At 37.9% G+C, this 27,650-nt stretch overlaps 2 protein-coding genes across 12 annotated transcripts; one reads left to right on the forward strand and one right to left on the reverse strand.

Annotated features, from left to right (window-relative positions):
• Window positions 1-1,441: 1,441 nt before the first annotated feature.
• LOC131322236 (exocyst complex component SEC15A-like) lies at window positions 1,442-11,748 on the forward strand. Of its 11 annotated transcripts, none has more exons than XR_009198774.1 (6): window positions 1,442-1,673; window positions 4,273-6,662; window positions 6,752-6,784; window positions 8,645-8,801; window positions 10,882-11,025; window positions 11,359-11,748. XR_009198774.1 is itself a non-coding variant. In XM_058353489.1 (3 exons), the coding sequence occupies exon 2, from the start codon at window positions 4,282-4,284 to the stop codon at window positions 6,655-6,657; it is 2,376 nt and encodes a 791-aa protein (XP_058209472.1). In that variant the 5' UTR covers window positions 1,442-1,673; window positions 4,273-4,281; the 3' UTR covers window positions 6,658-6,662; window positions 11,359-11,748. The 11 variants fall into 11 exon arrangements, 2 of the variants coding, with proteins under 2 accessions (XP_058209472.1, XP_058209471.1); XR_009198773.1 differs by lacking the exons at window positions 1,442-1,673; window positions 6,752-6,784 and adding exons at window positions 3,621-3,802; window positions 9,805-10,082; XR_009198775.1 differs by having other exon boundaries at window positions 1,442-3,187; window positions 4,273-6,784.
• A 978-nt stretch (window positions 11,749-12,726) lies between these two features.
• On the reverse strand, window positions 12,727-16,994 carry LOC131322238 (E3 ubiquitin-protein ligase RSL1-like). Its single transcript, XM_058353491.1, has 2 exons — window positions 15,991-16,994; window positions 12,727-13,108 (listed from the first exon to the last, which is right to left on the reverse strand). The coding sequence occupies exons 1-2, from the start codon at window positions 16,854-16,856 to the stop codon at window positions 12,862-12,864; spliced, it is 1,113 nt and encodes a 370-aa protein (XP_058209474.1). The 5' UTR covers window positions 16,857-16,994; the 3' UTR covers window positions 12,727-12,861.
• Window positions 16,995-27,650: the final 10,656 nt, after the last annotated feature.

Below are 27,650 nucleotides of genomic sequence, written 5' to 3' on the forward strand. Positions count from 1 at the left end.
TGTTTGAATTAGACATGGGTAACAGGTCGTGTCGGGTGGTGTCACAAACCATCCAACCCGAACTTGACCCATTTAGAATTCGTGTTTCTCAAATCGTATCATTTTCGTGTTTCGTGTCAGAAATGCTCAATCCTAACTGTTAACTTCACGTCCGGTTTGTGTCGTATTATCGTGTCCGTTGCCCAACTCTATATAGAATTACATATATACCATATATATATATACACACACAGTCAGTCTTAAAATGAGGGAGTCCTTATTTTAGTTAAAATGCGGACCTCCTCATTTTTCCCATTTTCCGATCGAATTTCGATGATCCGAGCCGCTCAATGTGTTCAGAACGTGATTTTAAAGGTACTTGTAATAAATCGGCAAAAAAATGGCTGGAAAGGGCTTCATCCGAACAGTTTTTGTTTAAACTGTTTGATAAAAAACAAACAAAAACTGCTCGGATGAAGTCCTTTTCGGTTATTTTTTTTGCTGATTTCTCGCGAGTACCCTTAAAATCACGTTCTGAACACATTGAGCGGCTCGGATCATCGAAATTCAATTAGGAAAAGGGAGGTCTGCATTTTATTAAAATGAGGTGGTCCTTACGGGAGACGGACTGTATATATATATACACACACACATAGGTTCGTGTTAATGGGTGACACAAATTAGTAACCGTGTTGGTCTTGTCAATTTCGTGTCTCGTGTGTTCAACCCAAATCCGACCCATTTAAAATTCGTGTTCCCGAGTCGTGTCATTTTCGTATTTTGTGTCAGAAATGTTCAACCCTAACCCGCTAACTTCGTATCCGATTCGTGTCGTGTTATCGCGTTTTGTGTCCATTGCCCCACTCTAGTTTGAATATGTGTTTAATAGGGTCCCAAATAAAGAGCAAGTATTTAATTTTGAGAGTTTTAGAGACAAAATTAAATTATGACCTTTTAGAATAATATGATCAGAAACTAATTAGGGCTAGCTCAGTTGGCCAAAACTCTTGTATCTCACTAGGATGTTAGAAGTTCGATCAGAGTATGTACTCTATACTTCATATCTAATTTGGCAAAAAAAGAAAGAATAACTCGTTCAAAAGAATTGAAAACTCCTGTTGCAAAATGCATTCTATACATATCGTCTAAACATTTTATCATATTCAAAACACATTTTGACTAAAAGTCAGAAAACTAAAAAATGAAAAATAAAAAACCAAAAAGTAAACTACAAAAGGTTTTGCTATTGTTAGCCCACTAGGCTGACGATAAGTACACTAAAAGACAAAGAAAATACATATTTCTGTATATTTTTTGCACCATTTAATACACATTCACACACTTATTATTGTCGGCCCAATATTTCTGTGTATTTTTTGCACCATTTAATACACATTCACACATTTATTATTGTCAGCCTATTGGGTTGATTTTAGAATTTACCAACTACAAAATACCCCTAAATAAGTGTAGATTTCGGTGTAAGAAGACAACACTACCCTTCTCCATCATTCTCCCAAACAGCACAACCCTCTGTCCAGCTCCTCCTCATCCCACCATCGCATACCGTCGACTCCTTTTCCGGCACCCCTTCCACTCTCCACTCTCCACCGTCGCACCTCCACCCGCCCACCGTCACAATCAGTCTCCTTCTCATCCGAAAAAATCAACAGTGCCCTACTTTCCTTTTTTTGGTAAGTAATATTGCCCGACTTATTTTTTGTCTTCTCACTAATCATTGCTTGCATTTTCTTCTGGTTCTTGTTTTTCCCTCTCTGTTTGGGTTCGATTTTTGATTGGGAAAGAACCAATGTACAAACCATTTGCGATTCAATTCGAATTCTGATTGGGATTGGAAGATTTGGGTTTCAGATCGGGTGTGCTGCCCAATTTCTGATCGGTAGAAATTGATTTGGGTATAATTTTTATTTCCATTTTGCATTAATTGAATTGATTTCTAAGATAGAAGTTGGGTGTCAAACTAATTCAATGTCCATTTGCTTTTAGTCTGGGTGTCATTGGAACTTGTAGAATTTTGGTTTGGGCTTTAGATTGGGGCATGTCTGATTGAAATTGGGTGTCAAACTAACTAAATTTCCATCTCTCTCTCTCTCTCTCTGAAGTCTTAACTACATTTTCGCAAATTATGAAAATTAAAACAGTAAACAAATAGGCTAACATATTTAAAAAAAAGTAATTGATTTTTGTTGTTGTTGTTGTTGTCAATTTACGTTTCCTAAGCAAGGAGAGAGAGAGAGAGAGAGAGAGAGAGAGAGAGAGAGAGAGAGAGAGAGAGAGAGAGAGAGAGAGAAGAGAAGACATGGATTGAGAGGTAATTTATCCCAAATTAAAATACAGGGGTATCGTCATTTAACTTTTTTTGTTAACGGGGAGTTAGAGATGCACTTTACTCCAAAACCACAATGAGTCAAATTGATCATTAGTAAGACTCAGGGAGATCATCTGTCAAATGGCCAAACCATAGGGAGCTAATTTGTACTTTGGCCTTTGTTCTATGGTAATGAATTTTCTTGTTCAATGATGAATAAAAGAGAGGAGCCTACAAAGAATAACTTAACAAAGGTAGTGATCTTGATTGATGTATGACCTCAGGAACCAATTCCAACCCGCAGATTATCGGCTGAGGTGTTTGTCCTCGTGAGTTAGATTTCTTCATTTTCTTTTAATGAATTGCAGTAGTTCCACCAAAGTGTTGGAGTTAGAGTTTTCCGTTGGATTTCGGATCCTCACCAGACACTTTGGTTTAGCCCCATTTGTTGGCCTTGGGCTCACCATGATGATTGAAGCTAATTACTTTTTACAGCTCGTTGAAAACATTAACCTCATCAATAATATGTTTTTTGGACCTCATCAATAATATGTTTTTTGGATACATAATACATTCATCATGAAGAAGAAAAAATATCAATATTAGATAGAAAGGCAGACATAGTAGTGTATTCCGACACTCTTGAGGAGGTCCATGTATTTATTTGAAACATTGAGGAGTACCATTGAAAACAAGCAGAAGCTTGAACCAAATACAGACGATAAAGAAAGGCCAAGAAAGTGACGGAAAATCTAACGGCATCCATATACTCTCCTCAACCAAATCCCCTGGGGATCAACCAAGTTAGGAATTTACCTGTCTCGCGTGACCTTGTTCGGCTCCATTTTACCGCAACCTTCAGTCCTTGTCGCAATCTAGGTTTGAATGCGTTTGATTTTCTTCTTTCATTTTTTGGGATTTACCTGTGGCATTTGGTCCATTGTTCTGATTTGAATATGGGTTTTGGGGTTCAATTTGAATGGTGTTTATAATAACTGGTAACCCATTATATCGCTAATTGAATGTGCAGATGAAATGGGGTGTAATCACCATTTTCCTACTAGTGACAAGGCATTCGGTTCTTTCGGCAAGTGTTTTCCAAGAAATGAATCGATAAATTTCCCAGAACATGAATTGTCTTTCGATTTTTGTTCTTGGCAAGTGATAAAAATAGATATATGTGTGCTATTACTGTACAGATACATGAAGAGAGGAGACATTGATCTCTCTCTCTCTCTCTCTCCTATGTTTCTCACCCTCACTTTTTTCTCGAAATTTCTGACCAGATAGTTCACAAGGAAAGTTGTTTTCGTTTTCGATCTACAATTTCAACTAAGTTTTGCGATTTGATTCCGATTTTGTAGGATTTGATTAGTGAACTTTTGAGCTACAGAGATTTTCCTTCTTTTGTAAATTCATCTCCTGTGTTGTTTTGGGTTTTTCTTCAATCAGGTGTTACAACTGACAAACTTCAAAGTGGGAGTTCCGGTTAAGGTTTGCTTGTTTCATTGGTTATACTAGTTGGCTCTATCTTGTATAATGACCTGATGTATTTGATATCTATCATTATTTTGTTATATTCAAGACTTCATGTTGATCTAGCATGGAATTTTTTTTGCTATTTCCATAAACATGTTATTTTGGTGGTTTCGTCATATTTGTAATTTTCGTTTCGTCATATTTGTAATTTTCGTGTCAACTAAACACTAGAAAGGAAAACAATTTCTTGTCACAACTGAACACTGCAAAACAAGTTATTTTTTAGAAAAAGTTTTCCATGGAAAAGATTTTTTGAAATCGTATTTTGCCTGAAACAAATGGAGTGTTAGACACCCATATGTGTTCATGATATTTCCGAAAAGGGTCTAAATTTTCATTGTTTCTTTCTATTTCAGTACTTCAGTTATATGATAGAACTACTCTTTTGTCTGGTTCAATGGATTTGTTTGCCTGTCCATATGTAGGTAATTGGAATGATGAGTGCAAAACCCAAGAGGAGAATTGTAGCAGAGAATGGGGATGCAACCGGTGAGGACTTGGTCCTCGCAACTTTGATTGGGAATGGAGAGGATCTGGGTCCTATGGTCAAGCATGCCTTCGAGACGGGGAGGCCTGAAACCCTCCTTCACCAACTCAAGATTGTAGCCAAGAAGAAGGAAGTTGAAATTGAGGAACTCTGTAAGCTCCATTATGAGGAATTCATTCTTGCAGTCGATGAGCTCCGTGGTGTGCTGGTCGATGCTGAGGAGCTTAAGAGTGAACTTGCTAGCGATAATTTTCGTGTACAAGAGGTTGGGACTGCTCTTCTTCTCAAACTTGAGGATCTCCTCGAATCTTACTCAATTAAGAAGAATGTAGCTGAAGCCATTCAAATGTCGAGAAATTGTGTTCAAGTGTTGGATCTATGCGTCAAGTGTAACAGTCACATTTCTGAAGGTCGGTTTTACCCTGCTCTAAAAACCATTGATCTGATTGAGAAGAATTATTTACTGAATATTCCTGTCAAGGCTCTTAGGGTACTTATCGAGAAGAGAGTACCGGTAATAAAATTACACATTGAGAAAAAGGTCACCAGTCTAGTTAATGAATGGCTAGTTCACATCAGGAGCACTGCAAAGGATATCGGACAAACGGCGATAGGATATGCCGCTTCAGCTAGGCAGAGAGACGAGGACATGCTAGCTCGACAGAGAAAAGCTGAGGAACAGAGTTGTTCAGGGTTTGGAGATATTATATACACTTTAGATGTCGAAGATATTGACGAAGATTCTATTCTGAAGTTTGATCTTACACCCCTTTACCGGGCATATCACATACATGCTTGCCTAGGGCTTCAAGAGCAGTTTCGCGAGTACTATTACAAGAACCGATTCTTGCAGCTAAGTTCAGACTTGCAAATATCTTCAGCACTATCATTTCTTGAATCCCATCAAACCTTTCTAGCACAAATCGCTGGGTATTTTATAGTGGAGGATAGAGTCTTAAGGACTGCTGGCGGGCTATTGTTGCCTAATCAGGTTGAGACCATGTGGGAAACAGCTGTTGCTAAAGTGACCGCAGTGTTGGAGGAACAATTTTCACATATGGATTCTGCAAGCCATCTTCTCCTGGTCAAGGATTATTTGACTCTTCTTGGAACAACACTTAGACAATATGGTTACGAAGTGAGCCCAATTCTTGATACCCTGAACACTAGCCATGAAAAGTACCACAACCTTCTTTTGGCGGAGTGTAGGCAACAAATCACTGATGTCCTTTCCAATGATACATTTGAGCAAATGGTAATGAAAAAGGAGTCAGACTATCAAACAAATGTCCTGATGTTCCATCTTCAAGGCTCAGATATAATGCCTGCTTTCCCATATATTGCACCCTTCTCTTGCATGGTACCCGATTGCTGCCGCATTGTTAGATCATTCATAAAGGACTCGGTCAACTACTTGTCTTATGGGAACCAAATGAATGTCTTCAATTTTGTTAGGAAGTATTTGGATAAGCTCTTGATTGATGTTTTGAATGAAGCTATACTCAATACTATTCACAGTGGCACCACAGGTGTCTCTCAAGCAATGCAGATCGCTGCAAACATAGCTGTTCTCGAAAGAGCTTGCGATTTTTTCCTGCAACATGCAGCTCAGCAATGTGCGATTCCCATCCGATCGGTTGAAAGGCCCCAGGCTAGTTTAACGGCAAAGGTGGTACTTAAGACATCCAGAGATGCAGCTTATCTTGCTATGCTCAATCTGGTGAACTCCAAGTTGGATGAGTTTATGGCTCTTACCGAAAATGTGAATTGGACTCCGGATGATACGCCGCCAAACGCACATGACTACATAAATGAGGTGGTTATTTACCTTGACACTGTTATGTCAACCGCTCAGCAAATTCTACCGCTGGATGCTTTGTTTAAGGTTGGGAGTGGAGCTCTTGAGCATATTTCCAACTCCATTGTGGCTGCTTTTCTTAGTGATAGTGTGAAGAGGTTCAGCGCTAATGCAGTTATGGGAATCAACAATGATCTCAAGGCATTAGAATCTTTTGCGGACGAGAGGTTTCACAGTGCTGGATTGAGTGAGATATACAAGGAAGGTAGTTTTCGTGGGTGCTTGATTGAAGCAAGGCAATTGTTAAACCTTCTGTTGAGCAGTCAGCCTGAGAACTTCATGAATCCTGTTATAAGGGAGAAGAACTACAATACCTTAGACTACAAGAAGGTGGCTACTATATGTGAGAAGTTTAAGGATTCTCCAGACGGGCTCTTTGGAAGTCTTTCAAGCAGAAATACCAAACAAAGTTCTCGCAAGAAGTCAATGGACGTCCTGAAAAAAAGACTCAGGGATTTCAACTAAGACAGGTTGCAGATTCATTAGATTTTTTTTTGAAAGTTATTCATTAGATTAGGAGTTGCTGAACCTTTATTTCTTAATTTTTTATGATATGTAGGAGTCTTTGCTATTACTGCTGGATAAATTTAAGGTTTGTTAATATCACTTTTTGGTTTTTTTGTAAAATTTGTTACTATTGCATTTCGCAATTTGTTCTTGAGTTTTTTGAGTCAGTATGAAAGTTTCTTGTTTTAAATGCACAAACCTTATATTTAGATTGAGGTCAGACTTATAAGCTCAATGAAGGTGCCAGTGGCATTCAACTGAGTACTTCGAGCTTCAGGTACACAGCTGCTACATTAATTACGTTTGTAGTGATATGGTTACTCTCTAATCCGCTATGGTCTAAGCTTCTGTATATATGCCAACTGTTGCTTTATTACATTGTATTCTGGAAACAGATTTCCGGGTTTGATTTCATGATCTTTTGTCAGTCGAGGAACAAAAAACTGCAATCTGCAATTAAACTGGAACTCTGTCGCATTGGTTTGATCCATTCTAAAAGAGCAACAAGTATTTAATACTCAGACCTGCAGCTTTTGTCAATTGCGTCTAAAAGTATTGTTCATTATCGTTCTACTATTTGGTGCATACGGATTGATCCCTTTAACACTATTCTTATTTGGTGTTACTGTTGAATCGTACGCATTAACATTGATGACCCATTACCACATCCAAATGGTAATCCTCTAGTGCATCTTTTGTTGCTTTGGACAAGTTCTTGTTATATGTGATGTATTGCCATATTGAATTGAGGCCAAGGGTTGATTTTAATCACAACGTTTTACAATTGGAGTAGACATCTTGCACCTTGTCATTGGCTGTGCTTGTTCTATGAGGGGCATTTCTCTACATAATGCATGTAGGATTGTTGACACATGTAGTTTTGTTAGTTTAGAGCATCCACAGTGGTATAATCAAAACTAAAATGTTGCTAAGATTAACTACATTTGCTCAAAAAAGAGCTCACATTGGAATAATCAGATTTAGCAATCTCTTAACAACTCATCAAATTTTGGCCCTTGGATAATCAAAACTAGCAATTTTTTGCCAATAATCAAATTTAGTTGTCCCCATATTTCCTCAATCAAGTACACCATCATTACACAAAAACATTCTCTCTCTTCCATTTTCAACATATTTTAAAGAAAAATACTTTTAAAAAAAGTTATTATTTTTTTTGCAAAAACTTTTTTTTTTGCGAAAACTATTTTATTATTATTATTTTTTGCAAAAACAGTTTTTTTATTAAAACTTTTTTTTCAAAAACTGTTATTTTTTAAAAAAAAAACTTTTTTTTATTCAAAAACTGTTTTTTTTTTTTTAAATCAAAGTTTTCCAAAAACTATTTTCTCTTTTTCTAATAACCTGTTTTTATTAGTTTGAAACCTATTTAAATTTTTTTTTTCTATGTTCACAATTTTTAAATTTTTATAAATTAAAAATGTGATGTGACAAGTTTTGATTATTCAAATTTGATTGTACCATTGTAGACCTCTACATTGCTAGTTTTAGCAATCCCTTAAATGCATAACCAAAAGATGATGTGGCAACTTTTGATTATTAACTTTTGGTTATTCCACTGTAGATGCTCTTAAGCAAGTTGACATTTGGTATATGTGCCAGCTAAAGGAATCTGTTTCACTGAAATTTCTTCGTTAGGTTTAGCTGTTCAGTGAAGCTGAGCAGCCATTGGACAGTACCAATGACAGCAAAAGGATTGGTTAGTAAGGCAGGATTTATGGCACTCAAGTGTGTTTTTTCTAATAACATTATTAGAAAAACAGTGTTTACTAACAGGAATATGCTTACTAGGCGTCTGTGATAGGAATGATGACTACACTGGAGAGTTCTTTATTCCACTCAGCATACACACATAGTTGGATAGTACATATTTCATTTGTTTCTTCTTTACTGGAGTTACAGAAAACAGTGTTTCTTGATTTTCAAGGTAGTTGCTGGAAAGGAATATATGAAGACAACGGTTTATCTTCTGAAATCATGAGACACTCTACCCTTGTCTGCCCCCAGTGGAGTAAAATCTGCTTTAATGTGGATACTTCAAGGCTCTCATTGATCTCTTTCCTTTTCCGGCAAAAAATTCTTTGGTGAGTAGACATTAAACTCTTTGTCCCGATATATCTTTATGTGATAGTGAGTTTGTATTCTCCATGGAAGAGTGGAGATTCTGTCATCTTCATGTTTTCGAGATGGGTAGATTTAACAGTAAGGAAGAGTGATAACGGAAGTGCTAGCGGGAGGCAAGTCTTCAATTAACATTAGATCTTCTACTGAGGAAGTAAATGGATTTACTAATTTAACTACTCATATATCTCTTTGTAGTCTTGAAAGAATCCACTGCAGTTGTTCTGTAATTTTAGGGGGTCCAATTTACTAATTGCAAAATTAGCCTTTACTGTCAATGTGACCGTTATACTTCTAAGTGCGCATGTATTGTGATTTGGCTACACTAAATTTGAGGTTGTGAGATGCCTATGGTGGACCAATTCTTGTTAAACTCAAGTATTTTCCCTTTACTAATTCAAGGATACAAAACAATGTACTTTCGTAATTAGTAATCCCTTCTTTTGATGATATTTAATTCTAAATTTCTACATTTTCATACTTTGGATTTCTTTGGAATATTAAATTTGAAAATAAATATCAGGTTTCACACTTATTTTTTCTAAGATGTAAACCAATCCAAACCGAGCCTTGTGTCCCACTCAATTGGGGTTGGCTTACGCTACATGAATCCTATTTTTCCATTGAGCTCTGCCCAGAGCTACCTGGTCACCTAGATTTATTTTCTAAGATGTAGAATGTGAAATTGTTTTTATAGTATTATGAAATGACAACTTAATAACATGCTTGGAAAAAATGAAGCAGTGATAAAACTCTTGTATGTACATTCGATACATTAATTTATCGATTGTGAAGTAGGAGTTGGAAGTTGTGTCCAGTTGTATATGTGTCTCATGTATGGATTCATGCTCTTTAGTCATTTAGTTTAATTAGTTCTTGCATTTTGGAAAAGATTTTGTACGATCTTTTCTTCTGATTACCATCAATAACCTTCTTTTACTTATTGTTATGCATGGAATGGCTCAGGTAGGCGAAAGATTTAGTTTTAATGTTCTGAAGGAAAAGAGGGTTATGGTTAATGCTTTCTTGTCATTCAAAAGAAGCTCAACCTGGTTGTCAAGTTAGTTTTGGCTTTGGTTTGGTCTTCAAATGCTGAAATATACATGTTCTGGTGAAATTTTGGACGGGGTGGTGGTAACAACATCAGAGGGGGAAAATCTTAAGATTGATTAGTGGGATAAGCTGCCCCATTGTCACTTGAAGGTCACGGGTTCAATTCTTGGAAACAGCCTCTGTTTGATGGGGTAAGGATGTGCAATAAACCCTTCCCAGACCCTGTATAAGAAAGTACTTTTTTTAATTTTATGTATCCAAGAGAAGAAACTTTGAGCAAATTTAACGAACAATGTGATATGTCAAGTGTATTTCTGGTCTTTAGACCTATAATCACAGTTGATCATTGGTGGAAGCTAGGTTATAAATTTTGTTATTCATGTCCTTGCGACCAATATAAACTTTGAATTAGGGTTTTAAATAAAGGCCGTTGTGCATCTTAGTGACTGTTATGTAACGGGATTTTGGACCTCCGATACCGTTATTTACCTATTTAGTGGCCGATACTGTTCAATATAGGCTGACATATAGCCATATCACCAATACTGTTTCGTTTCTGGATACCGTGATTCAAAATCCTCCTGCTTGGAATAAAAGTGTGGAAATCTGTACAATTTATTCATTGAAATCCACCGTCGTTAGTTTTCTTAATGCCCTAGTCATCTATATCAGTTTTGCACCCCTTCCTTTATCCCCCCTTGGGGTTCAATTTCAGTTTATATAATCCATGTTCTTAGCTGCCATAATTCACTGTATTTTCTATGAAACAGTCTCATGCATATCTTTTGCGGCATTTGGTTTTTCTAGTTCACTTCCATTGGCTTGTCCATTATTGGCAGTCAGTTAGGGCTTACTTGTTTGTCCTCTTGGGAATTTTTTTATCTCGACAAGGAATGTTATGGCTGAACAAAACAAAATTTCTCCTTCTTTGTTTGCAATGCTTCAAGGTCAAGGTGGTATTTTATTGCCTATTTCATTCTGAATATGTAGGTGTTCTTCGTGGGACCATTTCACTTGACAGGTGATGTTTGGTCAAGTGCCATGCTGATAAAATCACCATTTCTTTGGAGTGGTCATCCATGATTTCTGTACATATGCGGTGCAGTGCTTGAAGTGTTTTGTGCACATGTAATGGTGTGTATTAGCAATTTTCGCATTTCTAGTTCTTTAAGCCGTTAAAAAATATAAAAATATTTGGTGTTTTTTTCAAAATTTTTTTTTTTTTTGTGAGAGCCAAAAGCGGAACAACTGTTTAGGTGTTTTGATGGGGTAGATCATTTGTGAGGGTGGAGGAACGTGTGGTAGATTGAAATATCAACTTTGGAGTCTATTGCGTTTTTTTGGTTGGCAATCGTCTAGAGAATCACTTCACTTCTAGTTTCTATTAATTTCAGTATTCTTTTTCACTACGTGCACTGAAATGGGTTCCGTCTGTGCTTCAAAGCAGTTTGAACGTTTGGTTTGCAGGCGATGTGAGGAAAGCTGCAGATTTTTTAGAAGGCAACAGGGTGGCTCATCCATGTTCTTTGCAAGTTAAATCTAGTATTCTGAAATCGTTCTTCTTTGAAGAAAAAAGGGATGCAAAATGCTGTGGAGATCAATCCAACATTTTGGAGCCGAACCAGATAAGGTATCTAGACCTATTGATGGTTTCCCAGGCTAGGAGCTATTGTTTCCAACGATGCCATTCCCATCAAGGAAAATAATGTAGTGTTTGTTTTTCTTGTTCTTGCATGGTTTTGGGCAGTATGGAGAGAGAGGGATTGCTTTACATCCTACTTACCAAAGCCTGTTGATAAGAGCTGTTTATCCAAGTTTAATGAAATTGAGATAGCCACGTAAACTGATTTTAGATTAGGACTTTCGATCTTGCTTTGGATTCTAGATACTAATATTCAGAACTTGTTTCTTCAGCTGTGAACCAGCTTCTACAAAGTCATATTTCGAGCCCATTTGCGAATCTGTAGAATCCATAATCTGGCTGGGAGGGATTTTTTCGCAAACGCTCCAAATTTACCTTGAAAATGCTAGAATCTAAAAGGCTATTTCCAGAATTTTAAGCAAACATGCATAATTGCATATGGTAGCATGTGTGTTGGTATTTCTGTTCCTTGCAAGAGACTGTAATCGCATAAGAGTCATCCACAACCAGAAAAACCCAATCCTTTGATTCTTATTCGGTGATGGGAATCGTTTTATTAACGCTCACTCATGCGTGGAGTGGCCCAAACTCTTCTCCACCACGCATTTTATTCCATGACCCAAGGGTACAACGTGGCAGGACCAGAGGCATTGAATAGTTTTCCTGCATGCATCAACAATGTCTCCCTCATGTGAGGATCTCCCAACAAAGTATGTCAACAGTTCATTTCGTTTCAGTTCTGATTTGGACAAAAAACCAAAACGAAACCCGAACATTATAAATGAAAACCGGAACCGTTAATGAAACCGTCGGGTTACTTTTTATATCTCCTGTAATCAAAATCATCCGGGACCTGTTCGATTTGATGTTTCTACGGACTTGGCGGTTAACCTGTTTAATAACCAATCTGATCCGAAATCATCTCGAACTTGTATTGACATTGAAGATTAAACCATTGAATTCAAACAGCTCAAAAGCATGAACTGCTACCAAGCCAAATGGCTCACAATCTCACAAGAACAAACAATAACCAAACTTAGGCAACACAGAATGTAGTAAATAGAAAAGTAAATCCAACTTAGTTCACAACACGATTAACGTAAGATAATTTAGGGAAGTAGTTTACCCACATAAAATTAAAACGCCATAGTGTTCAAACTCATATAGACAAGACAAGACAAAACGCCATTAAGGCACTTTTGTGAATATATAGCGGTTCGGTTTCGGATTCGATTACGGTTCAGGTTTCTGGGCGGTTATCATATACTAAAACCGAAGGAGCCAGTTTTTCTTATTTGTGAAATTTAAAAGGAAAACCGAAGCCGCAGTTATAAGATGGGGTAAACATCCTCCCCAACGGGTTGGTTGGATTCAAGTAACCACTGGTTGTCCCCTACGGGTTGGTTGGATTTCAAGTAACCATTGGTTGTCCCAAACGGGTTGGTTGGATTCAGGTAACCATTGGTTCGGATAAGAATGCCATTCCTAGTGATTAGATGACGCCAATGTCCGCTTGACCTTAGGCCCGGGTTAATTAAATTGGTAATTGGGTTGTAGATGAAGCGGCATCCACACCTGTGACAAATGCTCAAAAGAAACAAACAAACAGCCGATTAAATAATTAGATAGCCAGAGTTAGAAAAAGTATAATGAACCATCATAAACGTCAATGAATGGAAGTTTGGCAAAGCTTAAGAGCAACTAAAACCACACCAAGAACAGAATGCTTTCTATAAACCAAACATCCAAAAATAAGTCTGATCAAGTGCCTTCTTCAACTAATAAATAATAAATAAATTTTAATCGTCAACTGAATCAAATCGAGAGTTGCAAAAGATTTGGTGATAAATTCTGACAAAAGGTAAAGGTACGTATTTTTTCTGAGAAAAAATTTACATATATTTCATATATTGCTGCCCCCAAAACAAGTATTACATGTAATCATTGGACAACGTAGCCATTAGTGCGTATTAACAAAACTAGCGCATATGTATCCGTTCGATGTATGGGATAATAGAAAAGGTTTATAGTTTTTTTTTTTCGGTTTCCGTGTATCGATCGAACAGGAACAAATGCACTTTATTTTTTTTAGAATAGAATATCGTCGAACCATATGCAAGTTGGAACCGAAGCGTTATTTAAATTTTTGTAAAAAAGACTGATATCTCCTTTTGTGAATTAAAATTTTAAAGTGTAAACAGAATTAATTTAAATTAATTTACGATTTTGAAAATCTGTAGGATAAAATCACCTAATAATTCCTTGTGGTGCCCTAAGAATACCCAATTATATCTCTCTCCCCATGCTCTCTCTGTCAATTCCCCTTTTCTCTCAACCCCCATCTCTCAATTTTGCAAAAAAAAAAAAAATGGTAGGAATTTAGGATGGTGGATTTGGAGACTTTTGAGCTTACCTGAAAGGGACTGACTATTTACAACCACAAATTTTCTATACCACAAATTTTCTATTCATAACTTGTTTAAAATAAACAATTTTTGGACAAAAATGCCATTTAAAAAATGGACAAAAATGCCCTTAAGATTACTAAACACAACCCGCTCATCTTCCTCCCTCCCACCGGTTCCACCATAGCCACCCATCTTCCTCCCTCCCTCCCACTGGTTCCACCATAATCACCGGTTCTAAGCTCCGCCGCTGGTACTGATTGGTTTTCTGGCGAGGATGTGAGAGACATGGCATGCTCTTGTCGATAGATAGGACTACATATTTGGACAATTTTTCAGCAAGTAGGAGAGAATATTGTGCAGTGCTGGGGTTTATGTTAGGGCTCAATGGACGCAGAGGTGGAGAGTTTTCATTTCTCCGCTGACGAACCAGTCCTATCGCGCATTAGGAAAATGTGCGATGTTAATCGCGCATTCATGAAATGCGTTATATGGAGCATGACGCATTCTGAAAATGCGTTTTTACCTGGAAAAAAAAAATGACACATCTTTAAGATGCATTATAAAGTATTCAGGTATTAGAATCCGAACTTTTCCCACATTTTCAAGTTTCAAAATATGAAATTTTCTAAACTTTTAGAGAATGTGTATCCGAATGCTTGCAATATTTTTTTGAAGGAGGTGGTGATGGCGGGTCTGGTGTGGTCCAGTGCAAACCTTTTGTTAGGGAATCGCGCTAGCAGTGGTGGATCGGAAGAAGGGCTGTTGTTGGTGGTTGCATGGAGGTTGGTCGCAGAATTGAAGAAAGAGCGAGAGCAGATGTGAGAGAACGCCGACCTTTCGTGGTGTTGGTGTTGTGCTGGAAAAATGTTTTGGTGGTGAATGGTTGGGATTCTTGGGAATAAAACCGGTGGTGCAAGTGTGGCGTGGTGGTGGTTATGGAGGAAGAGAAGCAGGTGTGGCGTGGTGGTGGGGAGGAGTTCAAAATTAGGTTTGGATAGGAAAGGGTATTTTGGAAAGTTCATGGATATTTGTTAGGTTACATATAATAAATTGTTATAAGATATGTGGGTTGGGCTTAAAAAAGGCTATGTATAGAAAATTTGTAATTCCGACGGAAACACTCACAAAATAACCACACACAAGAAAAAAAACCCACCAAATTTACGTAGTTTGGCCCTAATTGCCTACTGAGAGAGTTTTCAACTCGACAAAAATAGAAGATTACATTGTGATGTGCACAAAATATGTATCCCACACCCATACCAAAGCCCGTCTTGCTCAAGCCGGTGCTTATTACTAGTATATTTTTCCTCACTCTCTTACACCTCTCTCTATTTTTTGCCCAACCAATCTCTCACACCTCTATAGTGTCCATCGTTTTTCGCCCGAAGCAACCCAAGCCCTAAGATCTCCTCTCTTCATTTAGGTTGCCTACAATTAAGGACTCTCAAACTTGCCAAAAATGATTTTGGCTATATTCCCTTTTTCAACAAAGACTCATTTCGGCATGAATAATTCCTTAACTAATTTGGTTTTGAATGATGTATAATTCCTTAATTAATTTGTATCCAAACAGCAGATTACTATCATGCTGGATTGAAAACAATGGAGGAGCATCCAAGTACAAATTATACCCGGGAACAAGAAGCGATTATCACCCCAAGTAGGTATGAGTCATGCTAGGAACAAAATTTAAAAATGTTACCGCGCACACAATTTTAAAATACAATCTTGGATACAGTTGCAGTTATGGCTGTTTCATGAATGTTGACTCACATACATTGAACGACTCTAGCACACAATTATACGTCGGGAAGTTGTGTTCCTAGACTTTTTAAATACGTTATGACCTCATCAAGTGCCAATAGAGAGCTCATCTAGAACTAAGTGCATTTCACACTAATAGTAGCATGTAGACAAACAAGAATGACAAGATATTCATTAATTATTCACATTTCAGAAAGCTAGCAAGCACAATTAACCAATATCAAACAGAATCGCAGAAAGATCATTCAGTTAACCAAAGAAAATTGCAACAAGAAAGCAAACCTGCAGACCATAGTCGAGCAACCCATCGTTTTCTCAACAAAAATCTTGCAACTGGGACACCTCGCCCACATCCTGTCCTCGGCAAGATTCATCAACATTATATCCTCTCTTCCTCTCTCATCCTCGTCCAGTTTCTGATACTCGGAGCACTCAATCCCCGGATGCCACGGAACCTTACACCGCGCACAAAACAGTCTGTTGCAGTTGGGACATTCTGCCTCCGCAATAGCGCCACCGCCATCGTCAATCATAAGGGCCGAGCAATCCTTGAAAGGACAGTAGAATTTCTCGGAGGCTATAAAAACAGACTCGCAGAGAGCACTGCCCCACTTATCAAACACCTCCGGCGGCAGGATCGGACGGCAGTGCTCTGGGTCCAATGCACCCTTGCTGCAATCCGAAACGGGGCAGGAGATGCGGGTGATGTTCTGGTCGAGCTTTGAGCGTACGTACTTGACCATGCAGTCGGAGCAGTAAGAGTGGGTGCAACCCATTACGGTGAACGACTCGGAGTTGGGTTTGGTCTCGATGCAGATTTCGCAGACGAAGGTAATAGTGGTGGTGGAAGGGGACGACTTGGAACCGGAAGACTCGCCGATTTCGAACCGGGTTTTCTTGCGGGAGGCTAATGAATATTGGAGGGGTTGGAGTTCATCATTTTCGTCGTTGGCATCGAGGTCGATGATGGTTCTCTTTTGCTGGGCACGGCCGGTTTGGAGGAGAAGAGACGCCTTTATCGCCTCCTGGAGATCGGTGTCATCGTCGGTAAGGTCGATTATCTCTACACGGTTGTTGATGCTCATTGTTGGGTTGTGACTTGGTTTTGGCTTTGATTCTGATTTGGGTGTGGAAGCGGACTTGTTCATTTCTAGATTAGGGTTACACGGTTGTCTTCAGGGTTTTTGAGAATATTGCATGGTGGAATTCTGGGGGGAGAAGAACGGAAAGGAGGGTAGGGCTTTGAGATATATTCTAGCCTTTTCATTTGCCAGAACAAGGAGTCTATGATTGTTGAGAATTTTTTCTGTGCCGGTTGGTATAATATTCCACGTGGTCGTTCGGCACATTCAGATCGTCCAATGCACTTTTGAACAGCGCAGATTGAAATCCTCTCTTCTCTCACCTCACCACTTTATCTCTCTTTTTTTTCTCTTCAAATCCGAGCCGTCCAAAATCACAATGGACGGCCCGAATGTGTAGAGTGGACACCATATGATACCCATCCGGCATTGAAAAAATCTTCATTAATGATTTTTGAATTTTGAAAAGTTTGTTATTGTGCCCTTGAAAAATGGTAAACTTATGATTAGATGAGTACTGTGATTGATTCAATCCATAGGAAATTAATGCCTCCCCGACCAAAAATTGGTTGTTAGTTCAAATATAAGATTACATTTCCTAATAAGTAGCCAGAACTCTTTCATTTTCAAATTTGAACCTATGGATGTCGTCCCCTATGCTGAACTGAAACATCACTTTCTAGACTCTGTTCACGTGGCATTAGTGATACCTTTTGACAGAGAAATTTTTTGGTACCGGGTGAGTACCACGTGGCCGTGTTTAAATCAGAATCAAAACCAACAAATAAACTCATTATCCATATTTTTTCGATTACATAGCACGTATATATTTCATGTTGATCTTGTAGGGGTTTCATAACCTAGAACTGTTAACTTTTAATTTATGAATGAATCGTCTTTTACCCAAACGAAAGAGAGAGAGAACGCACGATATGAAAGGAAAAGAACGATAGCGCTCTCTCCTGATCGATTCGATTTAAAGTGTAAAAGTTACACTCTTCCCCCCTTAAGAGCCCGTTCCAGAACATCTTCTTAAAAAATAAGTACTTATTTCACATTTTTAAACTAAAAAATAATGTAAATGAAAAATAATTTTTTGATTTTTTTGGTACCGTATTAAAGATCTCAATGAGATCTTTCAATCAAGATCCATAGTGGATATTTTTAGATTTCAATAAGCCTATCATTTTTGCGCTGAAAATTGCCTTCTTAAAAAATAAATACTTATTTCACGTTCCACGTTCCGGAACGGAGCCTAAGTATCAAGACACTATTCTACTTAGCGTGTTATAAACCCTCGCACAAAGATTGAAACCCAAAACTAAGTAAAAAAATTAATTCCAACTGTTTCTAACACCCATTACACAACGCGGCGGGACCTATGACACTCGGTCAATGCGCAACGAATTTGGGCACGGTCGATCAAATACCTTAACATGTGTATAAGCGCACATACATGCAAAAGAATAAAAATTAAAATTGTTAAGCACATAAAATTAAGTCAAGCGTGCATAATTTTCACACAATCACAGTGTTAACCTCTTTAATAAGTAAAATTAAACACGAATCTCTACCATTGCTGTATTTGAAGGTGAAGGAAAAGGCTTTGTAAAGCTTAAATCAAGGGATGGAAATCAGCATTTTAATTAGTGCCCAGATAAGTCTAGTTACTGCTGAAATTTTCAGCTCTGATTCTGTTGTTGGAAAACTGCGTATTTGTAATTCATTTGTGTGCTGATCTGGTTCTGCTGCATTTCTGCTGTGTTTTTGCGCACTTTAATGACTGTTTTGAGGTTGTATTTTTGTGTCGTTTTGCGCCCTTGTTTTTTCCAACTGGCTTGTAAACGACGTGGTGTCGACACCTGTGACAAATGCGCAAAAGAAACAAACAACCAATCGATTAAACAGATAGCCAGTGTTAGAAAAGTATAATGAACCAACATAATCGCTAGTTAATGGAAGTTAGGCAAAGTTAGCAGCAACTATAACAACACCAAGAACAGAATGCTTTAATTATATGAACCAGACATCCTATATACGTCTGATCAAGTACCAAATTAAATATAAACCGGCTATAGTTGTGTTTGGTGAAGGTTTTGAAGGAAAGATTTATTATAGTAATAAGTGAAGAGAGATAGATAGAGATATGTAGATTGAAGAGAAAACTTATTAAAAACTGTGCTGAGAGAAAATCTTGGGTTCGAACTGTTTGAAACCCCAAGTGCACAAAGAAAAGTGGCAGGATCATTCAAGGTAGAAACAAAAAACTTCGAGTAAACAACACCCCAAGTACTTAAACATTGAGAAGTGTTAGATGATGGATCTATTTGTATCTAGTGCAATTATGTGTCTTATCATGTAATTAGTTTAAGTATCTAGGACCATAGTGTAATTATTATACACCTTGTACATATATATTTTACGTTGAATGAAATTAACCCTAATGGGTTTTCTCCCTATTACGATTACCCTAAAATTGAACATGGTACCAAAGCGATAGAACCTGGGCGACCTACGACGTTCTTCTTGTTGCGCGTGAACAGTGTTCGTGAACAGTCGCGTGAATAGTGCTCGTGAATAGTACTCGCGTGAATAGTGCGCTTCAATCAAATTTGCTGCTGTCGCCGTCTTTTTTCTAGCCGATCGGATCTATTTTTTCTTCTCTCACGAAGTTTCAACATTGTTTTAGTCAGATTCGAAGGTATTCAGTTGATTTTTTTTGAGGTTCTAGGGCTTTTGAAACCTTTATTTATTATTTTTAGAGTTCTAAAGTTGCTGGGAACATTGTTTATTGTTTATTTGGCATTATTGTTCTGCTTTCAAGATGTCAGAAGAGAAAAAACAGGCTTCCGCTAGTGGCAATGATGAGTTGAGTCGTGTAGGGACTCTGGATAACTCTTCATTGGATATTTGTCCCATCAAACTGGATGGCATAAATTATTTACTTTGGTCTCGTACTTTTACATTAGCTATTGAAGCTAATGTCTGAGTTCATTGAAGGCCCTGTTACCGAGCCTACTACTGATGTTGAACTCAAGATGTTTAAGTCTCGTCGATCTTTAGCCATGACCTGGTTGTTTAATTCTATGAAGGCTGATATTCGTAGTCCTTTCTTGCTTCTTAACACTCCATATCAGATTTGGACTATTGCCAAACAGACTTATTCTCAGCAGGGCAATGATGCTCAGTGTTTTGAGTTGCGTAAGCGACTTCGTACTATGGATCAACACAATCGATCTGTTGCTGTTTACTTTGCTGATCTCAGTGGGGCTTGGCAAGAATTTGATTATTATCAGGGGTTTCAAGTAGTCTGTTCTGTTGATGCTGGTGCTTGGTTAAAAAGAATAGAGAAAGAACGTGTGTATGACTTTCTTGCTGGTCTTGATGTGGAGTATGATCCAATTAGAGTGCAGGTGTTGGGTCATGTTCCGTTTTCATCTTTAGGAGAGGCCTATGCCATTATTCAACAGGAGGAGAGCAGAAGGGGTGCTATGTTACAAGCTCCCTCTTCTGATCGTTCTGCATTGGTTGCTATTCCGCAGGGACAGTTTGGGTCTGGCAGTGGAAAGTCTCAGTATGGTACTACTAGCGGGACCATAGACCGTATATCACTCTAGTGTAATTATTGCCACAACACTAGACATACCAAGGATTTCTGTTGGAAGTTACATGGTCGTCCTTCCCGTGGGCGAGGCAGTGGACGTGGAGGCCGAGGTCGTGGTCCCGGGCGTTCTCAGGCTCAGGCACATGTTTCAGAGTTTACTATCTTGTCTGATTCTGGGTTCAGTACAGGAGTTCAGTCACCTTCTGAATCTGTTGGCGGTTTCTCCCAGGGGGAGATGCAAGCTCTCAGGCGTCTTATGGCTCGAGCTGATTCTTCCTCTACTATAGCTCCTACTTCCACAGCAGCTCCTACTGCATCCTATTTTGCTCATTCAGGTATTCCAGCTAGTGCATTTACTGCCTCATCCGGTATTTCTTGGATTATCGATTCTGGTGCTTCAGATCATATGACAGGTTGTTCCTCTGTTTTTGATTCCTATTCTACTTGTTCTGGTAAGGATAAGGTTCGAATTGCCGACGGGTCGTTTTCTGCTATTTCAGGAAAAAGTTTCGTTCGCTATTCTCCCTCTATCTCTCTTTCTTCAGTCCTCCATATTTCAAATTTTGCCACTAACCTTCTTTCAATTAGTAGTTTTACCCATTCTGCAAACTGTTCAGTGACATTTTTTCCTACTCACCGTATCTTTTAGGAACTGGAAACGGGGAAGGTGATTGGCAGTGGTAAAGCACATGGTGGTATCTATTATCTGGAGCATGAACCTCATCCATCTCAGCCGTCTTTATCATGTGGACAAGCTTTACGGGCAGATATGAGTTCCACTCTTTCTTTGTTACATTGGTAGTACCGTAGATTAGGTCATCCCTCGTTTGGGATATTAGAGAAACTCTTTCCTATTTTAGTTAAACATTGTCCTAGGGATCAGTTTTTTTGTGAAGCCTGTGAGTTTGGGAAACATAAACGCTCTTTTTATGCACCTATTAATAAACGAAGTGATTCTCCATTTATGGTTATCCACTCTGATGTTTGGGGTCCTTCTCCTGTTATTTCTTTAAAGGGCTATCGATGATTTGTTACTTTTATTGATTGTTATTCTCGTGCCACATGGGTGTACTTACTCCATTCAAAAAATGAAGTATTTTCCTGTTTCAAATCTTTTCATAAGATGATGTGCACTCAGTTTGATACAAATATTAAAATTCTTCGGAGTGATAATGTGACTGAGTATATTGATAAGATTTTTCGGACATATCTAGATAATAATGGTATTATTTTTCAGACGACTTGCGTTGACACTCCACAACAAAATGGAGTCGCAGAGCGTAAAAATCGTCATCTTGCTGAGGTGGCTCGATCCCTTTTGTTCACTATGAATGTTCTCAAATACTTATGGGGAGAAGCTATTTTAACTGCCACATATCTTATCAACCGTATGCCATCCAGTGTCCTTAATTTTAAAACACTCATTGAGTGCCTGCCAAGTAATTGTCGAGTTACGACTCTTCCACCTAGGGTGTTTGGTTGTGTGTGTTTTGTTCATGCCCCAAAACCTTCTGGGGGCAAGCTAGGACATAAAGCCCATAAGTGTATTTTTGTTGGATACTCTCCTACCCAAAAAGGCTATAAGTGTTACGATCCTTATTCGAGAAAGATGTTTGTCTCTATGGATGTTACCTTTTGGGAAACAGAGGTTTTTTATTCTCCCTCCAAACCATCTCTTCAGGGGGAACATTAGCAGGAGGAAGAGATGTTTACCTTTTATAATCATAGTGAGGGGGAGAAACTTTTCTATGATCATAGTGAGGGGGAAAAGGAAAACACTGGAGAGGAACCAATATTTGTTGAAAGGAAAACACATGATATTGGTGGTGACATTGAGGAACAATTACCTGCACGACAACGACTGCGGGGAGCTGGCTTACAGAGGTATGCTAGACGGAAAAATGGAAAGTCTTCATGTACGTTACCACCTTATCAATCACAATCACCCACTCCAGTTCCAGATTCCTCAGCTGACTCTTCTGGTAATGATTCTTCTCTTATTGAACCTCCTCCTATGGATCCTGACAATGTTCCTATTGCTATTCGAAAAGGTGTTAGATCTTGTACTCAACATCCTATCTCACAGTTTGTTTCTTATGACCGTTTGTCTCCTTCGTACCATGCCTTTGTCTCTTCTCTTTCCTCTATATCTATTCTACAGAATTGGCAAGATGCATTCAAGATACCTAAGTGAAAAGGAGCTATGGTAGAAGAGATGACAGCTTTGAAAAAGAATGACACCTGGGATCTAGTGTCACTTCCAGGAGGGAAGAAACCAGTGGGCTGTAAGTGGGTGTTCACTATTAAACAAAAGGCTGATGGTACAGTTGAGAGATACAAGGCAAGGCTAGTTGCCAAAGGTTTTACTCAAACTTATGGTATTGACTATGAGTAGATGTTTGCTCCGGTAGCGAAGATGAATTCTGTGTGAGCTCTCCTCTCGTGTGCTGCCCACTTGAATTGGCCTCTTCAACAGTTTGATGTGAAAAATGCATTCCTCCATGGTGATTTAGAGTAGGAAGTTTATATGGATATTCCACCAGGTTTCTTTTCTCCTGCAAGTGAAGGAAAGGTGTGTAGATTGAAGAAGGCACTTTATGGGCTGAAACAGTCACCTAGAGATTGGTTTGGTAGGTTTTCTAAAGCTATGTTAAGTTTTGGTTACAAGCAAAGCCATGCAGATCATACGATGTTCATCCGGCAAAGTAATGGTAAGATTGCTGTCCTTATTGTTTATGTTGATGACATAATAATGACAGGCAATGATGTGAGTGAGATTCATAACCTTAAGTCTCGTCTAGCTCAAGAGTTCAAGATTAAGGACTTGTGATCATTGAGATACTTTCTTGGAATGGAAGTAGCGAGGTCTGATAGAGGTATTTTTATTTCCCAACGCAAGTATATACTTGATTTTTTGGAAGAAACAGGTATGTTGGGCTGTAGACCTGCAGATTCTTCTATTGAGGCGAATCATCATCTTAGTGGAGATGTGGGGGAGCGTACTGATAAGGAAAGGTATCAGCGACTTGTGGGTCGACTAATATATTTGGCCCACACTCGACCAGATATTACTTATGCAGTAGGTGTTGTTAGTCAGTTTATGCATGATCCTCGTACATCACATCTAGATGCAGTTTATCGTATTTTGAGGTATCTGAAATCAGCTCCAGGAAAAGGAATTCTATTCTCTAATCATGGCCATTTGCGATTGGAGGCATTCACTGATCCTGACTGGACTGGTTCTGTGGATGATAGGCGTTCTACTTCTGGCTATTGCACTTTCCTTGGGGGTAATTTGATTACCTGGCGAAGTAAGAAGCAATCGGTAGTCGCTAGGTCTAGCGCAGAAGCTGAATATAGAGCTATGGCTCATGGTGTTTGCGAGCTCTTGTGGCTCCAAACTTTGTTACTTGATTTGAGATTTGCTTACAGTGTTCCAATGAAACTCTACTGCGACAATAAAGCTGCCATTAACATTGCTCATAATCCCGTTCAACATGACAGAACGAAGCACATAGAGATTGATCGACACTTTATCAAGGAAAAGTTGAATGAGGGTTTGATATGTATGCCATTTGTGAGATCTGGAGATCAGTTAGCTGATATATTCACAAAAGGGCTGGGTAGCAAGAGTTTTCATCCTATTGTGTTCAAGTTGGGCTTGATTGATATCTTCGCACCAACTTGAGGGGGAGTGTTAGATGATGGATCTATTTGTATCTAGTGCAATTATGTGTCTTATCATGTAATTAGTTTAAGTATCTAGGACCGTAATGTAATTATTATACAGCTTGTACATATATATTTTACGTTGAATGAAATTAACCCTAATGGATTTTCTCCCTATTACGATTACCCTAAAATTGAACAGCATATCCCAAATTGAATGATAACACCAGCTATCAAATCGATTGTTAAACATTTGATAATAAATTCTGAAAGAAGGTAAAGATGTGTATTTCTTTGAAAAGCTAGATATAGTTTATATACATGCATGTCACATACTATAAGCAATATCATGCTCTGCTGATCCCCTAAAACAAAGGACTATTATTAGAACGGTCTTTCTATTGTCAGCCCAATGGGTTGACAATAAGCACATAAGAGAATAAGAAAAACACATATTTTTATATATATTTTTTACACTTTTTAATATATATTCACACTTCTTATTGTCAGCCCAATGGGCTGATTTTAGATTTTTTCCATTAATAGAATTACTAAGCCGTCATTGAGATTTTTGTTTTCGATGTTCTAATTAGTTGTTGCGAACTATTAACCCCTGAATCTCATCCAAGCTAATAAAAACACTCACAAAATAACCACGAACACACGTAAGAAAGAGAAAACCAAGTTTATGCGGTTCGACCGAGAGAGAGAGTGTGTGTGTTTTCACCACGACAAAAGTAGGTAATCACATTGGCCTTGTTCGTTTGGTAACTTTGGGTATTTTAGTTTTGGTGGTGGATGAAGAGAGAAATAAGATAATGATTGGAGGATAAATAATGAGTTAAGAGAGATAGAAAGAGAAATGAAATTAATAATTAAAAAAATAGGGTAATGATTGAAGAAAGATATAGGGTAATGATTGAAAAATAAAATTAAAACAAAGTAAAATTTGGAAACTGTCAACTTTATAGGATCGAAAGCTCATAAATCACATAAGACTTACACGTACGATTGAAGCGTAGCGGAATTGAATTGCTTCAAGTTTTTCACGATCTAAGACCCGCTCTACAAGCACCGATTACGTTCACGAACACCGTTTTCTCTTCGCGCCGGGTAGAGGAGACTACTAGAGTCTACTCTTGATATCCACACCGCAAATCCTAGGGTTCTTTGATGGAAACCCTAGAGAGAGAAGATATTTGACAGGAGAATTTTTCTCTTGGAAAATGAGAGATGGAACTCTAACTCTTTTGTATTGTGCGTATCTCCAAATATCTGCAGGACTATATTTATAGATTAAAGTCCAAGAGTTCAAAGTCTTCTAATAGATGGAGGAGATCTATTATCTTTGAACTCTCCTAACAGATAAAGATTAGAAGTTGTCTCATCCTTCTAACCAGCTCATTCACATAACTCATGTGGACGACCCATGTGGGTTGGGTCCGGTCCGAACCGACCCATTTTTCTAACATCGAACAAGGCCATTGTGTTGTGGACAAAATACGTATCCCATACCCCTACCAAAGCCCCTCTTACTCAGGGGTTGTTGATTTCTCGCTCACTCCAGTCCTTAAGTATATATTTCCTCTCATACATCTCTATTTTTCACCTAACCAATGTCTCACACCCCTGTCACTTAACTAGTGGTATATTTATAGTGTCCATCGTCTTGTGCCCGAAAAAACTCGAAGAAACCCAAGCTCCGAGATAAGGGGCATAACTTGGATTCACTGATAGTGGGGTCAATTATCTATTGTATATAAATTTTTTTGTACTTGATAATCGGCAAAAAGGTAAACGAAAAGGAGAAGAAAAAAAATGAATTAACAAAAAAGATTTAAGAAGACAACTACCGATGTTGTATACAATTCATGGGGAACACTACAAATATGAAGTTCTTTTTTGCATTCCTCAAATTGTTAACCTTAGAGTGCTGTTAACAATTTAGAGAATGCGAAAATCACTCCGATATTTCATTTACAATAGATCTCCAAATATTACACTGAAATGCCATACAAAAAGTAGACAAGTGGATATCTCAAAACAAAAAGGGATATCTATTTATAACATAAGATTACAATTTCAAAAGGGTCATAATTTTCGCACTCTCGTTTTTGATAAGTCCACTCATTTTCTTGTGTTTTAGTGAAAACAAAAAGTCTATTGGCACAGCAAATCTGTGCACAGATTGTGCACAGATTTCTATGTGGGGCCCACTAAGGGTCCCACACAAGTGATCCGAGCTGTTTATTATGTTTAAAACATTTTTTCAAGGGCCTCCGCAAAAAATCAGCTTAATCCGATACCTATAAGTATGTATTTGATTTAATTGTCTAACTTTTCATTCTCTAAAAACTTGAATGAAAAGTTAGATGATTAAATCAAGCATTTATAGGTATCGAATTGAGCTGATTTTTCGCGGAGGATTTTGAAAAAATGTTTTAAACATAATGAACGGCTTGAATCACTTGTGTGGGACTCTTAGTGGGCCCCACATAGAAATCTGTGCACAATCTGAGCACAGATTTGCTGTGCCAGTAGACTGGTTCTAATGAAAAACACACATAAAAGCTTCACTAAAAGACAAAAATTGAAGTGCTTTTATAAAAAAAGAGGATGTGAAAAATATTGTCATCCAAAAATACACAACAAAAAGAGAAATTATAAAATTATTCAATGCCCCTGAGACATGATTGAGCGCAAACTTGGATCACACAAATGTAAGAGGTCAACTCCCAAATGCGCAGACCTCACATAAATATAAAATATGTGATCCAGATTCGTGTTTAACCTATTCAGGGCATGAAATAACTTCACAAAAAAGTCACATGGCCGAGTTCTTTTGAACTTAACTCAAATTTAACTTAAATCTGAGAAATTTGTCCTTATTTGAATTTTTTCGTATTTGTTAATTTTGCGCCAAACTTTTGTGAAATATTTATTTGTCTTGACTTTTTTTTTTGAGGTTAAAAAGTAGTTATTTTTTAAAATACTTGGGTAAAAGTAAAAAAAAATTTACTTTTCCGATTCCTCTCGTCAAGAGAATCAATAATCCATAAAAGTTTGACGCAAAATTAACAAGTGCAAAAAAAATTCAAATAAAGACAACACTATCAGATTTAAGTTAAATTTAAGTTAAGTCCAAAAGAACGCAATCTTAATCCATTTTGCCCAAAGTCTATGTCTTTTATATTGAGAGAGAGAAAATTATCCAAAAATTCTGGACAATTATTGTACTTATGGGGCAAGAACCAAAGGTATAGAATTTATGGGACAATTATATTATCCTTGGGGCAACAACCACGTGTTCAAAAGTTTGTGGGGTAAAATTACCAAAATTGTCCGTATACATATTTAGGAAAATTCTAACACTACATCTATTTACACACCGATATTCACAACAAGGGTGGGACCCATACACACTGTGTTTATGTATGCGGGCTCTACCTTTATTGTAAGTGTGAATGTGTGATTGAGTGTGTAAATGAATGCGATGGTAGAATGATTGTTTATTATCTGGTGGGTTTCTCAACTAAGTAGACACCCTTGCGCGCATACATAAATCCACCCATGCCTGAGATCTCGTC

The sequence above is a fragment of the Rhododendron vialii genome, chromosome 4a (assembly GCF_030253575.1).
Source record: "Rhododendron vialii isolate Sample 1 chromosome 4a, ASM3025357v1".
In the NCBI taxonomy this organism is placed as follows: domain Eukaryota; kingdom Viridiplantae; phylum Streptophyta; class Magnoliopsida; order Ericales; family Ericaceae; genus Rhododendron; species Rhododendron vialii.

What these genes read in the sequence shown, in the direction of transcription:
- LOC131322236 (XM_058353489.1), top strand. Translation starts at nt 4,282, where the DNA reads ATGATGAGTGCAAAACCCAAGAGGAGAATTGTAGCAGAGAATGGGGAT.
- LOC131322238 (XM_058353491.1), bottom strand. Translation starts at nt 16,856, where the DNA reads ATGAACAAGTCCGCTTCCACACCCAAATCAGAATCAAAGCCAAAACCA. An exon ending in TGCTCGACTATGGTCTGCAG is followed by an intron (nt 13,109 to 15,990) that starts GTTTGCTTTCTT and finishes CATTTGTCACAG; the next exon opens with GTGTGGATGCCGCTTCATCT.